Consider the following 15,469-nt stretch of genomic DNA (forward strand, 5'->3'; position numbering starts at 1 on the left):
ACAAGCTCATAGTGCGGCATAGCGCGGCACCGAGAGCTTTTAGATCTGCTATTTTTGAAAAATCTTGACAATTTGTGCAAATCTTTGAATATATATATATATTTTTTACAGCAAACTATTTTTACTCAAAACACTTTGAGATGGGGGGTCCGTGGCCAAATACATATCATTTTGGGTGGTCCTTGACATGAAAAAGTTTGAGAACCACTGATATAGCAACATCAAAACACTGTTAGGATTGGATGAGTAATTTTGATAAGTTTTTACAACACAAACCTTCTCTTTTCAGGTGAGGGTCTATGGTCATATACATATCAGTTTGGGGGTCCTTGACATGAGCACCACTGCGTTGCATTCATCTAATGTGGGGACACCGCCACTTGACGGTACGCTAAGGAGGGCAATGTGGGAATGACTCTCCACTGCCGGCAATCCATGTACTGTATAATGTTTTTTATCCAAACAATGTACTGGTATTGGATTGGACACTGCATTACTTTGTCAGAATCAGGCCCTTGTGCTTTGACTGTGTTGTGATGTTTCACAGTAATCCATCTATGCTCTCTGCTGCTGTTTCTAGAACAATTTTAAATGTCGCTGACATTAACGTTGGTGAATGGAATTTCTGTCAAAGTTGAGAGCCAACATTCTGTAAGTTGAAAGTAACAAGTACACCACTTGCTTTTCCTCTTCCATCGTGTGAAAATAGCCAATCTACAGGCTTGAACTTGTAGATGAGCTATTTTGGAAAACTGATCATTATTATTAAAATAAATTAAATTGATTAGTTTCATTAACTGTTTCACCCCTATATATGGGGTCCATCTGGCTCCTATTGTATCCTCTCAGAGTTAATTGAGCACTGGATTTTACAGCGTTGATTGGAGTCACAGAGATTTTTTTTTTAATGAAAGAAATCATGAAGGGATGGGGGCCTGTGGCTTAATCCATATCAAACCGTGAGTCCTTGATATTAAACACATATGACACTTTTTGACAGGTCAACCTCAATCTTCAAATTCAACAATACAGAGCCTATACAGAATGAAGCTGAACATTATCTGCTCACTTGATATTTTGGAGTCTGCCAGCACGCCGCAGTTTGACTCCACCAGCTGGCCACGGATGCTGACCAATGAGCTTCCTCGATTTAACAGTGCCGCTTTCAGGGGAGCCACGTGATTGAACTGGACCGACGACAAGCAGCCAATGAAACCTCTGGAGCCCGCCTGCTTCACCTCCTCATCAACCACATCCATACCTAGGGAGGAAGGGAGGGACGGACGGACGTGGGAAGGACGGAAGAATGAAATGTTTTAATACAGTATATTTAAAAAGAATATATAGGCTACTGTATCATTTCAAAAGATTTTAAAAAGTTCAAACCCCAAAAAACAAGTCAAACATTTTTTCAAAAGTATTTGATAAATAAAATAAGAAAAAAAAACAAATAATTTCCATGAATACATACAAGTTTTAGAAGTAGTGAAAATAGGAGATCTACAAGCTTGTAGGGTTATCGTTATCGTTTCCTGTTATCGTTTCTGTCTTCTTCTTTGTGTCAACGTTGTAGCTATTTTCTCGCAGACCACGTGTCCAATTTCAGACACATTTTGCTTAAAATGTGATCATGCCTGTAGCCTTTGCATAGTGTACTTTTAATTGTTCAGTATACATTTGTATTCCTTATTCGGCCCATATTGCCTCAGTAACAAACTATTCTATCCTTCATGTACTTTCCGCCACACTGGAAGCCTTACGGCACTTTGCTGCCTCCCACAGGTCTGGAGTATAATGCGGTTGATATCAAACTGCGTGCATGCAGAGACACGCTGTTGTTATTAGCACACATTGCTTAGCTGGGAGAGAAGGCACGTCCCTGGACAGCACCGTGTTGTAACTGTCACCAGGCAGACATCCACTCATAGGAAAACACGCCTTGCCCACACATAACTAAAAGTCTGCAAGTGCGTCCTCTGTTGTTGCATCGCGTCATGTAGCCATGTGCATGCCCATAATAATTGTAATAATAGTATATATAGCTTGATAGCTAGATGATCAGGCTACTGGATGTGAGGGCCGCAAAGCGGCCCAAACCTCTAGTAAAATACATAATCAACTAAAACAAGAACACATCTTTATAAGAAAGGATTTATACAACATCAATACTGGATTTAAACTTAACTAAAGTAAACTAGCAAATCCACAAAAAAAATAAATTTCAGAAACTAACTGAAATTGAAAGGAAAGTCAAAACAAAAATGAAAATTAAAACAAATAAACTAAACTATAATAACATTGGTTCCTATACGGACTGCATGCCTTACATTTTAAGCCGACATAAAGGTCAAACTCAGCTGCATGATATATATATTTTCAAATCCCTTATCTAATTGGGTAGGAAAACTATAATTACCATCATCTTCCCACCGGGGGTAATTTAGAGGGAGTTCCAACAACCGAAACCCCCCCCACCCCCCCCCCCCACCCCCCCAAAAAAACACATGTAGCCGTCGCCACCGTGTTTACGAGCAGTCTTTTTTTGTCGGGCCCGGCATTTATTTTAGTTTAATAGATCCCTAGGAGACATAACCCAGTCAAGAAGGTAAATGTCTCTCCTTTGATCCTTTAGAGAGTACATAGAGTACACTGTAAGTGATGGTGGCTGTTTGTGCTGCTTTGCTAAGAGTTAAAATTAGCACACGGCGCTGTGCTGTGGCGGATGCATGGAGCTTAGAGAGACGGAGTCCAAAGGGAATTGGGCCTCTATACTGAAGTGCTTATTATAATGGACCTGATTTGGCAAATATACAGGTAGTGTATTCTGGCTTCCATGTGGTTCAGCACTCATGATGTTGACTGAATATCGTTGCTGTCGGGCAGAAACCTCCTATCTACATGTTTTAAAGGATAACTAGGTAACTTTGGCCTAAATAATAATAAAAAATATATACGCACGCACGCACGCACGCACGCACGCACGCACGCACACACACACACACACACACACACACACACACACACACACACACACACACACACACACACACACACACACACACACACACACACACACACACACACACACACACACATATATATACTGTATATATATAAATAATGAGTTTCCTCTATCAGTTTTTCTGTTTTCCTGAATTTAACTTTTTTGTATTTTTTTGGGCTCCCCAGTGTCCCTTGTACTAAAAAAGTTTTTTTTTTTAACACTCAGTCTTTCATCTTCATTTCATGGATTTTCTGAATGGGCGTGTCTGAACATATGTGATATGTGATGTCACCATGGGGACCTCATTTTAATAGTCCCGCCCCCTCATTTTCAGTCTCCACCTCCCTTATTGTTTACAACCGGCGCCATTTGCCATATGCTAATGAGGGCGGGGAAAAGCGGTGAGGAGGGCGGGGGGAGGTGATGATTGACAGACAAACTTCCTCAATAGCGCCTAGAATAAATAAGAAGGATGGATTACAGGGGCGTGTCCCAGCGTAGTACCGGGGTATTGCACATGCGCAGTAAAATCCTGCCTGAACATACAAAAAGGCTCAGTAGATGGCACCGTGTGACCCTTAAACGGTAGTGTTTGTTTTGTGTCACTTCAGTAGCCACGGAGACCTGCTGAAGATCTTTATTTGCTGAAATTAAATGTTAATATGGCCAAAACAAGTAGGCCTATTTAGTGCCACAATATGCACAATTGTGTGGCATGTCACTGAATGAATATTAGCCCAAACTTGGATATGGGGGTTTATGTCACTTTGTTGTTGTTCTTTATAACTATGTAAGTCATTTAGTCCACTTGTGTATTAGAATTACAAACCTCCAGCTGTTTAGGTGCTGAGTGGAGAGAACAACAAACACACACCTCGACCGACTGAGAAGGGATCCTGGGGGTTTTTATGTAGCGCCTCTGCTGGAACACTCCGTCGTACACTTCCTGATAACACTGCGCATGTGCAATACCCCGGTACTACGCTGGGACACGCCCCTGTAATCCATCCTTCTTTTTTATTCTAGAATAGCGCCCATCTGCCCAAAGAGGACGTTTTAGTATTGTAGAAGCACAGTGTTTCATTTCCCCAACCAACCAGAGTGCAGTAGGCGTTGCTCCAAATGTTGTGAGTCAGGGCTCTCAATGCTACACATTGGGGAGGAGGGGGGGGGGGGGGGGGGGGGGGGGCGCAGGGCGGGGTGGGGGCTATCTGACAGATTGATGAACCGACGTAATTTTTCTCCGGAGATTTTGAACCCGCCCCTCTATGCCAGATATGAGACACGCTAGGGCAGTCTAATGGAGCAGTAAATCTTGGGATCACGTGATCTCCTGGTTCTGCGTTTATCTGGGGATGAAATGGTCACTCATGCGTTAAGGAAGAGCGCCATCAGGTGGAAACACTACTCAAAATGGTCCGTGCCAGTGTGGGCCTTTGGGAAAAAAGTCGTCCTTGGCGGTGAATGAGTTAATATACTGCATGGTTCTTTAAAGAAACCGTGGGTCTGAAATGTTCTTTCTGGAACCAAAACATTGTTCTTGTATGGCATCACTCTGAAGAACCAGTTTCCGTTCCAGTTGGCATCTTTATTTATCTGTGTAAGAAATTGCTGTTTTAATACTGTCTGCATCCGTTCGACATCTCGGGAGGATGACAGTTTAGGCTGAATGACAGTAAGTGATACTTCACAAAGTTCTAATGTATGTGACCTTCATCAAACCTAAAACGGCTGCAAACTTTCTCTATCCGTGACTTCATCATTCAACCCAGAGATCTGCCTAAGCTACCTCAGTGCTAAAATTAAAACCGTTTGCTTTTGAAATGCAAATCGTGTTGTCAATTAGCATAGATTCGCTCATTCCCAGAGCTATTGTGCGTTTTCTGTGTTCAACAAATGAGGCATGATTCATTTAAGAGTTTCATTTAGCTTCCTGATTAATGGGTAAAGTGATCATGCAGCGTCTACTACCGCACTCAAAATTTGTGGTGCATATACAATATGTTCAAAAACAGAATCAGAGTATGATGATGGCAGAAGCAATTTCCTGGCAAAAGCATTCGCACTTGCCACCCGCCTTTAAGCCCCAGTTAAAGTTAATTGAGAATGCTTGTGTCGCGTTTGGGGCTAAAACAAGAGAAGCAAGGTTAATAATAAAAATAATACACAAAATAATACATTTACATTTTTGCAAATCTCAAAGTGCTACAGCAGGGGTCTTTTTGTTTTTCAGGCCAAGGACCCCCTAGCTGAGAGAGAGAGATTGTTTGTTGTTTATTGAATGGATGGAATGCATACTAATATAAAAATATGAAAAATACATAACCCTCTATATTGTATAGAATTGTGCTTCAGATTAAACTTGGTCTCCCCTTTTTTCCCTCTACAGCTATACCTCTTTGCCAAAAATCTACAAGCTCACAGTGCCTTGCAGTGCGAGGTGAGCTTGTAGATCTGCTATTTTTTGGCTAAAGTTCTCCTCAGAATAGGGATGCTAGGGTTCAAGTGGTTCTTTTCTTTTTCCTTTATTTATTCAGGAAAGCCCATTGAGAGCAAGCTCTCTTTTTCAAGGACGCCCTGATAGAAATGAATGTAATAAAAAAAAACATCCCATCACACGAAGACTTTGCGGCCCCCCCTGTAGTAACTCTGAGGACCCCCTGATGAAGACCCCTGTGCTGCAGGGTTTAAAAACATGGCATAAAAACAGCAACAGCAACCAAACAATTGTACCCTACGAGGCTAAAGGGTCAAATTAAAAACAAAAAAGGTTGAGATGGTTTGGACATGTGCAGAGGAGGGATGAGGGTTACATTGGGAGAAGGATGCTGAAGATGGAGCTGCCAGGCGAGAGGAGAAGAGGAAGGCCAATGAAGTATTCAATCAATCAATCAATCGTAGGGAAAATAGCTGATCTACAAGCTCAAACGTGTCACAGAGCGAGTATTGATACGGCTTTATGTGAGCATATGACATGAGACACTGGACTATAATGTCTCCTGGACAAATTCCTTACCGTAATATTTGACATTGCATTTTATTATGATATCTAAGGTCGTTTAAGTGCCTCTTTCCCCACGGCTAGCGTTCAATGGTAATGGATTACAAAGGCGGCCTCTTTATCAAAGCCTTAAGAACCATGGCCCCCGCTTTATTTTCACCATTACAAGCAGGGGGGCCTTGAACGCAGCTGTGCGTCATTTCATCTGCGAGCACATCAACCAACAAATGTCCTCCTCCTCCTCCTCCTCCTCCTCCTCCTCCTCCTCCTCCTCCTCCTCATGCCTCATGCCCGTCGGTGGCTCACCTGTGACTTTCCCCAAAGTCAGCGATTTGATTGAGATTAACTCTGCGTCGGATGACAGGCTGTACCTGAGGTCCGTGTCCTTGTCAATCTAGATGGACGACAATGAAAACACCCTGTTGAGACTAGAGGCTGTGAAGAACACTTTGGAAGGCCCATGGTGGAAAAAATACTCAATTTTTTTTTAAGGAGTAGTTCACCCCAAAAAAAATACTTGTTTTCTATCAATTATTCATGGATATGTTTTAGTTTTTTGGAGTCCGGTAATCAAAATTGTAGTATTGTAAGTATTGGCATCAAATTATACCTACCAAATATTAAAGTACTAGTCATGTAGATCGGCTATTTTCAAATTGCCAAAGTATGTATTTAGGTCTTTGTGGTTTTGTAATAATAATCCAAATCTACAATGTAACTAGTAACTCAAGTTTTCAAATAATTGTAGTGGAGTACATGTACAATATTTGCCTTTGAGATGTAGTGGAGTATATATTTTGATACAATTTGGCATTTCTACTGGCGGCGCTCACCTGGACGTACACGTCTCGTCCCTCTCGGTGGATTCTGACCCGGTGGAGCCGCCCGTCCACCAGGCTGCCGGGGGCGGGGCTGAACACGTCCGGCCTCCTGTCCACGTGGAGCCGATACCAGATCTGTAGACTCCCTGGATAAAGAAAACACCCACAATGCAACAACACCATGTCAGTTAGTATAGCCCAGTGGTTCTTTGAAAACGTTTGGTGCCAGGGACCCCCCAAAAGAGAAGATTTGTGTAAAAAACATATATTCAAAAGTTTCCAATATTTTTTAAGATAAAAAACTATTGTAAAAAATAGATGTAGAAACTCGCAGAGCGGCACAAAGTTGGGTGAGGCTTCCTTTTTTATTTAACCCATTAAGACCTCGAACTGTGTCATATTTAGATTTGAGCTAAAAAGCATTATTTTACACTTTGGGCTATTCAAAAATAGCAGATATACAAGCTCATAGCGCGGCACCGAGTGCCGCACTACGAGCTTGTAGATCTGCTATTTGTGAAAAATCGTGAAAATGTGTGCAAATCTTTGAATATATATATTTTTAAAGCGAACATTTTTAACTCGAATCTTTGCTTCTGGGGGTCCCTGGAACAAAATATTTTGATGGGGGTCCGTGGCCAAATACATATAAATTTGGGGGTCCTTGACATGAAAAAGATTGAGCACCACTGATATAGAAACATACGTTTTTCAGAATACTGTTGAGATTTAGGAGACATGTAGAATTGGCTTCAGGTCTCAATGGGTTAAATCTCTAGGATAAAAATGTTTTGGATTAAAAAATCCTACACTGTAAAATTGTCAGTGTTACTTTAACTCTGAAGTGTACAAATGGAACCCATAATTTGGTTCCATTTGTACACTCTCAGAGTAACAAACCTGTAAGGAGGTCTATTTGTTTTTCCAAACATGAATTGTAAATTGTAGTGCACTGTGGAATAGAAGCCATTGTTCTTGCATCAATAATCAATCAAATAAACATTGCAATCTTGTTTGAAATGACCACCGATGACACAGAGTGAGTACCGAGTAGACGGGAATTGCACTCTACCATTGTGAGCATTAGTGAGGGCCCAGACTGTATATGGAAATTATGATGAAAAAAGGCACAAAAAAAATGCTCCTTTAGGTAAGTAGGTCGGATTGGCTTATTGTTCAGCCGAGCAACGAGGCAGTTACAACGTGCCAGACCCCTGGGACATGCTGTAAGATTGCTGAGGTGAAGCGCCACACCTACCATAAAGCTCCCAGTACTTAATGCACGTCTCCGTTAAAAGGTAGACGATGTAAGTAAAAAGAAAAATGTTAAAAGGTTAAAGCACTATATTCTGATAGTAATAACTGCAACAGTAACCTTGTGTTGTTGCTTTCCTGCATAGCGCTGGAAAAGCATTGCACTGAATGTAATGGACACTTTATTTGTTTTTAGGACGGGATACGGTGAGACACTGTAACCTTGTGCTTGTTTCTCTGCATAAAGGCTGTTTCACACGGAGAGCGAGTGACGCGCCTTAGTAGGGGTGGGCCGATATATCGTCCCACGATATATCGCAATACTTTTTCGTGACAATATGTATCGTTTTGGCGTAAAAATAAATAAATATATATATGTATTTTTTGCAATAAAAATAATGCAAAAACAGAAGTACTTGTTTGCATTTGCTTTTCTTCCCACCCTATATGGGTGGGAAGAAAAGTGCCATATATCGTATCGATATCGTGACCCCAATATCGTATCGTGAAATGTGTGTATCGGCACATCACTACGCCTTAGTAATTCATTTTCAATAAGATTATTTGGGACGCGTGGAGAAGTTGAGGGGCGGAGAGGCATGCGGGCGCGTTCTTGTGATTCTCGCGCTCGTGCTCGTTTCGTGCACACGCCCGCGGGCGGCAATATAGCTGGATTGTGCTCAGCTTTTTTTCCCCCCCGATAAGCGCAGGAGGACAAAACAACAATGATCCCCGCTGATCCAAGCGAGAACGCCCATGTCTGATACGGCCTTAATGCAGGGTTTGTTTTTCCTGCATAGTGCAGGACAGTCAGTTGTATAGGTATTAGGTATATACTACTGTATACTGTTGTTCTGTTTTGACGGGGCTTCTTGTTTTCTTTCTCTTGCCTTGTATTGCTGTATACGACAGTACTTTCTTTCCTTATTCCTTACTCTTTACCTGTAACTCTTAACTGCTGTGCTGCCTCTGGGCGACTGATTCCCCCCCACGGGATCAATAAAGGTATCTATCTATCTATCTATCTATCTGTAGCAGCGGTTTTCAACCCTTTTCATGCCAAGGACCACTAAATTGATATACATTTGGCCGCGGACCCCCATCTGAAATATGTCTGGTGCCAGGGACCTCCAGAAGCAAAGATTTTAGTTAAAAAATCGCTTTAAAAAATATATATATTCAAAGATATGCACACATTTTCAAGATTTTTCAAAAAATAGCAGATCTGCAAGCTCATAGCGCGGCACTCGGTGCCGCGCTATGAGCTTGTAGATCTGCTATTTTTGAATAGCCAAAGCTAAGTGGTTAAAATGATGGTGACGCTACGTTAACTCATTTTGCTGGGGACCCCCTGATATCCCCCCAAGGACCACTGGTGGTCCCCGGACCACTGGTTGAGAACCACTGATCTATAGTGTTTGTTCAGAAACGGGAGTCTCCATGCCCATGTCTCTCCAGCTCTTTGATAAACATGGCGTACCGTTCCTGGCCAGGATGACAGCGATGTACTGCTGGCTGAAGGTGCTGACAGTCAGCAGCATGGAGGGACTCTGGGCGGTGAGGAAACTGAAGGCCATGTTCTCTCTGGCTCTGCCGCTGTCTCTGGACACGCCGGAGGCCTGAGAGCTTCGGTTCTGCATGACCGAGAAGGGCTCCTGGAAGGTGTAGGTCACCGAGGACTCTCTGTCGAAGGACACCGACACCTCTGTGATGGTGCAACCGCACGCAGGAGGAGGAAATAAAAGACAGAAAGAGAGGGGGGGAAAAAAACTGCATTGTTATCTTTTTCTTTTCCCTGTGTTGTTTGTTGTCAGTTCATACAGTTCGAGGTTAGGAAAAGGAGATATAAGGGAAGCTACGTGGATTTTTCCTCCCAATTTACTCGTTATATGCCAATTATTTCTTCCCCACACGCCTTTGTTGTGTTGTCACTATAGAGTTCTCAAATTCTGCGCGAACCCGACCCAACTCGAGACCCCATGTTTTCGGGCCGGGCCAGGCCGGGCTGAAAATGTATGCTAATTAGTCGGGCCTCGGGTTCCGCGAAAAAGAAAAGGGGGAAAAAAAGGGAAAAATAAGAAATCTATTACCACCAAAAAATACATCTCAACTGCCCCTAGCGGCCGACGGAAATGGCAGTGGACGTGTTGGACGCAGCTCAAAGTGAACTTTACTCAGGTATCTAGTTCGTCGCCGACCGACCTTCCTAGCCTGTGTCATAAAAAAATAAAACTGTTGAAAATGGCCAGAACTCAAACATCGGAAAAACGGCGAAAGTGACGTTTTCAAGATGTTTCGGCCATTATCTCTGGAACAGAAGGTCCAATCTGCTCAGTTCAAAGCTTGTTGGATGCGTGACTTTGAGGGAATTAAGCACTTAATGACTTTTCGGGTTTTCGGGCCTAAGATTATGTTAATTATTCAGGACTGTTTTTTAATTGCCTGTTCGAGCCGGGCCAGTTAGGGCCCAGTAAGGGCCGGGCCTTAGTTTTCAGGCCCGTTGATACAATGCTAGTTGTCACTGTTGTATCCTACTGACTCGCCTGCCAGTGAGGAGCCCCCACGAGAGGGCGTATAGAGCCTCCAATCCATCCTACTCTTCCCGCCCAACACTCCCTCCGCCCCCAGCCCTGTAGGATTACGTGCAGTGACAAATATCAACCTCCTCCCCGCACCCCGGCTTCCCTCCCCCGAATACGGAACAATTGTGTTCGTATAGACCAGGGGTCTTCAACGTTTCTCAGGCCAAGGACCCCCTAGCTAAGAGAGAGATGAAGCAGGGACCCTCCTCTATATTGTATAGAATTGTGTTCCAGATTAAACTTTTTTTTTTAACCTGGTCTGCTCTCTACTCCCTCTACACCTATACCTATTTGCCAAAAATAGCCGATCTACAAGCTCACAACGCCTCGCAGCGCGAGGCGTTGTGAGCTTGTAGATCTGCTATTTTCGGCTAATGTCCCCCTCAGAATAAAGGAAATCCTATCACACAAAGATTTGGCGCCCCCCCTAACCCTGAAGACCCCCTTGGGGTCCCGGACCCCCTGTTGAAGACCCCTGGTATAGCCGCTCAACATAGCCGGATGCCCCCATGGTGGATTCGAACCCCCAGACTCCGTGATGGTGGGCATCTACCTTTACCACTGACACTGCGCCACCGGAGCTGAGCTGTTACTGTTCAGGATTCACATTCAACAAAAGTAGCAAAAGTAGCAAATCTACAAGCTCAAAAAATGGTGGACCTGCTCCTTTTGAGCGACGCTGTAGTATGATCAAATGTTAATTTACCCCAAAAAAAACACCAAAAGTTAGACATAGCGACAATATAAGATAAGGTTGAAACTCATCTATTTTAAATGTTGGCCTGCTGTGATAAGACGCTCTAACATGTCTCGACTTCCCAATGTTTTAGTTTTTTTTTGTTACACAGAATGGTACATGAATACATATGTATGCATATAATTAGGGATGTCCGATATTATCGGCCTCCCGATATTATCGGCCGATATTAGCATAAAAATTGATATCGGGAAAATATCGGTATCGGTTTTTGAAATTTTTTTTTTTTTTTTTTTTTTTTTTGCTTTATAAATAAGTTACAGGAGTTCTTACTGTATATGGTGTGTGTGATATGAAATTTGAGCTTACCCTAATCACAATAATCCCCGCATATATCGGTATCGGTTGATATCGGTATCGGTAATTAAGAGTTGGACAATATCGGTATATCGGTTATAGGTAAAAAAGCCAATATCGGACAACCCTACATATAATATAAAATAAATAAAGATAAGAAAGAAATAAAATCTGGAAAAATTAAATAAATAGACATTTTGTGATATTTTGCTACAATATAATGATATAAGTCTACAACAGTATACATATTTTGGGTGTGAGTGTTTGATCCTCCCAGACAAGCCAGAGGCAGCAGACCATGGAGCTAAAAACCTGTCATCTGCCTCTCTCCCTCCCTCTCCCCCTCTCTCCCCTTCTCTCAACTTTGATCAGCTCCACACATCGGAGGCCCGTCGACTGGCACACAGCCATGGTGGAATATCAATTATCCTGACACCTCCGTTCCGGGAGAGCTAGCCGGAATATTAGCCCTTTAAGACCTGGGACGCGTCTGTGTCGCATTTTTAGACTTTACAGATCTTAGACTTTGGCTATTCAAAAATAGCAGATATACAAGCTCATAGCGCGGCACCGAGTGCCGCGCTATGAGCTTGTAGATCTGCTATTTTTGAAAAATCGTTATTTTTTTTTTGCAAATCTTGAGATTTGAGTTAGAAAAGCGAACATTTGTAACTCAAATCTTTGCTTCTGGGGGATTTAACAGTTTTTTGAAAAAACTTATGTCGCCATAATATCAGTGGTTCTTTTTTCCATGTCAAGGACCCCCAAAATGACGTGTATTTGGCCACGGACCCCCATCTAAAAATATATGTTCCAGGGACCCCCAGAAGCAAAGATTCAAGTAAAACATTTTCGCTTTAAAACAATATATATTAAAAGATTTGCACACATTTTCACGATTTTTCAAAAATAGCAGATCTACAAGCTCATAGCGCGGCACTCGGTGCCGCGCTATGAGCTTGTATATGTGCTATTTTTGAATAGCCCAAACTGTAAAATAATGCTTTTTAGCTCAAATCTAAAAATGACACAGTTCTAGGTCTTAATGGGTTAGAGCAGCAACCTACCTGACGATAGCAAAGCGAGCACAACACTACTACTTCTTCCCCCGTTCCGTTCGGCTCGGTCCTAAAATGTATTCACTTGAATATATTGAATAATTATATACGCCGCCGCTGCCTGCCTCTGCCTGAGCGCCCGGGCTATCTGAGCGGAGCGCTCCGGTGCGATTTCCGTACCAAGTTTCGTAACAAGTCTTGACTTCTATGTGGGAAGAGAATGTGAGAACATCTCTCGCCCACACATGTGCACAGACAGACGGAGGGAGGGATTTTTTTTTGTTTTATTATATAAAAAGCCCTCAACATAGACGGAACAGGGTGAAGATTCTCCATATTTTATAATTCTCGCTGTCGGGTGGATAAACCTTGTATGTCCAGAACAACCGTTGCTTTTCAGGAAATGAAATGGACAATTTTTCTGAAATGTTTTGTGTTTGTATGTTTTAAAGGGAAACTTCACCGATTTTCAACATATCTTCATATAATTGGTCCTCACTAATACTCATAATAAAATGGTACCATTTTTTTCTACTCGGTCTGTGTCTCAGAGGAGGGCTGTGGACAGTTCAGAAACATGTCACCAGTGACATCATCAATGAGGAATCCAAGCTAATAGAAACTGCAGGCTTTCTATTCCTGGAAAGTTGCAATGCAATAAAAGAAGCCATTTCTCTCGTGTTAATAAAAATCGAAATAAAAAATGTGAAATCTTGTTGGAAAAAAAAATCATGCCTAACGATGATGTCACTGGTGACAGGTTTTTGGACTGTCCACAGCCCTCCTATGAGACACAGACCAAGTAGAAAAAAATGGTACCATTTTATCATGAGTATTAGTGAGGGCAATTATATGAAGATAGGTTGAAAATCGGTGAAGTTTCCCTTTAAGTAAAAGTATCAATACTGAAAATTGGAAATACTCCATTAAAGTACAAATACCTCAAAATTGTACCTAAGTACCGTACTTGAGTAAATGTACTTAGTTATTTTACACCACTGTCGACACGCCACGACACATTGTGAGCTTGTAGATCGGCTCTCCTCAACCACTTGAGCTTGACATTTTTGTATGACATTAGTAGGACATTAAACGACAAAAAAACATAAAAAGTCGAGATACGGATATACAAGGTTTCCATGGCGACGGCGACGAAACGATCAAGTCGAGCGTTAATTCACGGAAAAACACAAAAAGTTAGAATATGGAGATAAGAGGTTTCTTTCCCCGACCGCGACGCTATTTACTTGTTTGAAGACGGGGGGGGGGGGGGGGGGGTGTTCACTTTTAAGTTGCTCGCCACAGAAATACTGTACTTTCAGGGGCTTTCAGCGGGAGGAAAAAAATTAAATAAACGCAGGGACAGCATTCAATTTCGATGTGAATACATCAAGGGCGTTTTATTCAGGTGCAAATACTCCGCCTCACAAAAGTACAAGGCTGTGGAGAGAGCGGAAAAATATGGCTACAGAACTTCCCCCGTCAACATCTGAAGCATGTAGCGCAGCAATATACATACAGCAGCGCCGAGGCGAGGAGAGGACTCGTCATCATCAATAGCTCAATATATACAGTACTGTATGTATAGTGTGTGTAAAATGCTATGGTTTCTTTTTAACCCATTAAGACCGGGAACGCACCATCTGTGTGTCATTTTCAGATTTCTTTGGGCTATTCAAAAATAGCAGATATACAAGCTCATAGCGCGGCACCGAGTGCCGCGCTATAAGCTTGTAGATCTGCTATTTCTTTGAAAAAATCTTAAAAATGTGTGCAAATCTTTGAATATACATTTTTAAAGCGTCCGTTTTTAACTCAAATCTTTGTTTTGGAGGGGGGGGGCGCTGGAACAACATATTTTGAGATGAGGGGCCCAAATACATATCATTTTGGGGGTCCTTGACATAGAAAAGTTGGATCACCACCACTGAGCAACAAACTGTTATGGATTTTAGAAAACATTTTTAGATATGTATTTGGCCGCGGACCCCCATCTCAAAATGTTTTGTTCCAGGGACCCCCAGAAGCACAGATCGGAGTTAAAAATGTCCGCCTTAAAACATATATATATATTTTTTAAATCACGTTTTAAAAAAAAGAAGCAGATCTACAAGCTTGTATATCTGCTATTTATTTTATAGTCCAAAGAAATCTTAAAATGACACACAGATGCGTTCCCGGTCTTAATGGGTTAAAGAGCCCCCAATTAATTTAAACCGCGTATCGTCTGTCTAATGACTTTGAAATGCAGCTCAATTTCATCTCAACCCTCCGAATAAACTCCCAATTACAGTACAATGTATGGGGAGTTTATTCGGCATACATGATGGCATAAACATACTTATTACACGGCTTGGTTGAATGCTTGATTCTGATTGGTCAATCACTGAATCCAGCGGTTGTGTTATTTCTGGATAATGATAATTAAGACGCAGAGCACCTGCTCATATCAACCTGCGCCGCTTGATTTTTATGCTGTATCTAACATGACAGCCCATGTCAATTACAACTAAACGTTGCTCTCAAGAATGTACATTATCCCTTGCATAATCGGATTTCCACCCGACATAATTGTCCGACATATTTAACTCATGATTTAAATATCGATTAGCTTTGCTTACACAACGTTGCAATCCCACTCACACCTCACAGGTACGCTTCATTTGGCTTAGAGGCAGAAAATAAAAACAAATCT

The 15,469-nt window shown here is 42.1% G+C and overlaps 1 protein-coding gene across 1 annotated transcript in view; it reads right to left on the reverse strand.

Moving 5' to 3' along the window:
* The window catches only part of LOC311064463 (contactin-associated protein-like 5), a gene marked incomplete at both ends in the record, with an annotated part of 210,811 nt that overhangs the window by 7,052 nt on the left and 188,290 nt on the right, over positions 1–15,469 (reverse strand). The window contains 4 exons of the mRNA XM_084084293.1: positions 1,070–1,261; positions 6,312–6,399; positions 6,839–6,972; positions 9,561–9,785. Of these exons, the coding sequence (XP_083940419.1) occupies positions 1,070–1,261; positions 6,312–6,399; positions 6,839–6,972; positions 9,561–9,785 (639 nt within the window). The remainder of the gene's footprint in view (positions 1–1,069; positions 1,262–6,311; positions 6,400–6,838; positions 6,973–9,560; positions 9,786–15,469) is intronic.

Source organism: Gymnoscopelus microlampas, assembly GCF_963454915.1.
Source record: "Gymnoscopelus microlampas genome assembly, chromosome: 17".
NCBI lineage: Eukaryota > Metazoa > Chordata > Actinopteri > Myctophiformes > Myctophidae > Gymnoscopelus > Gymnoscopelus microlampas.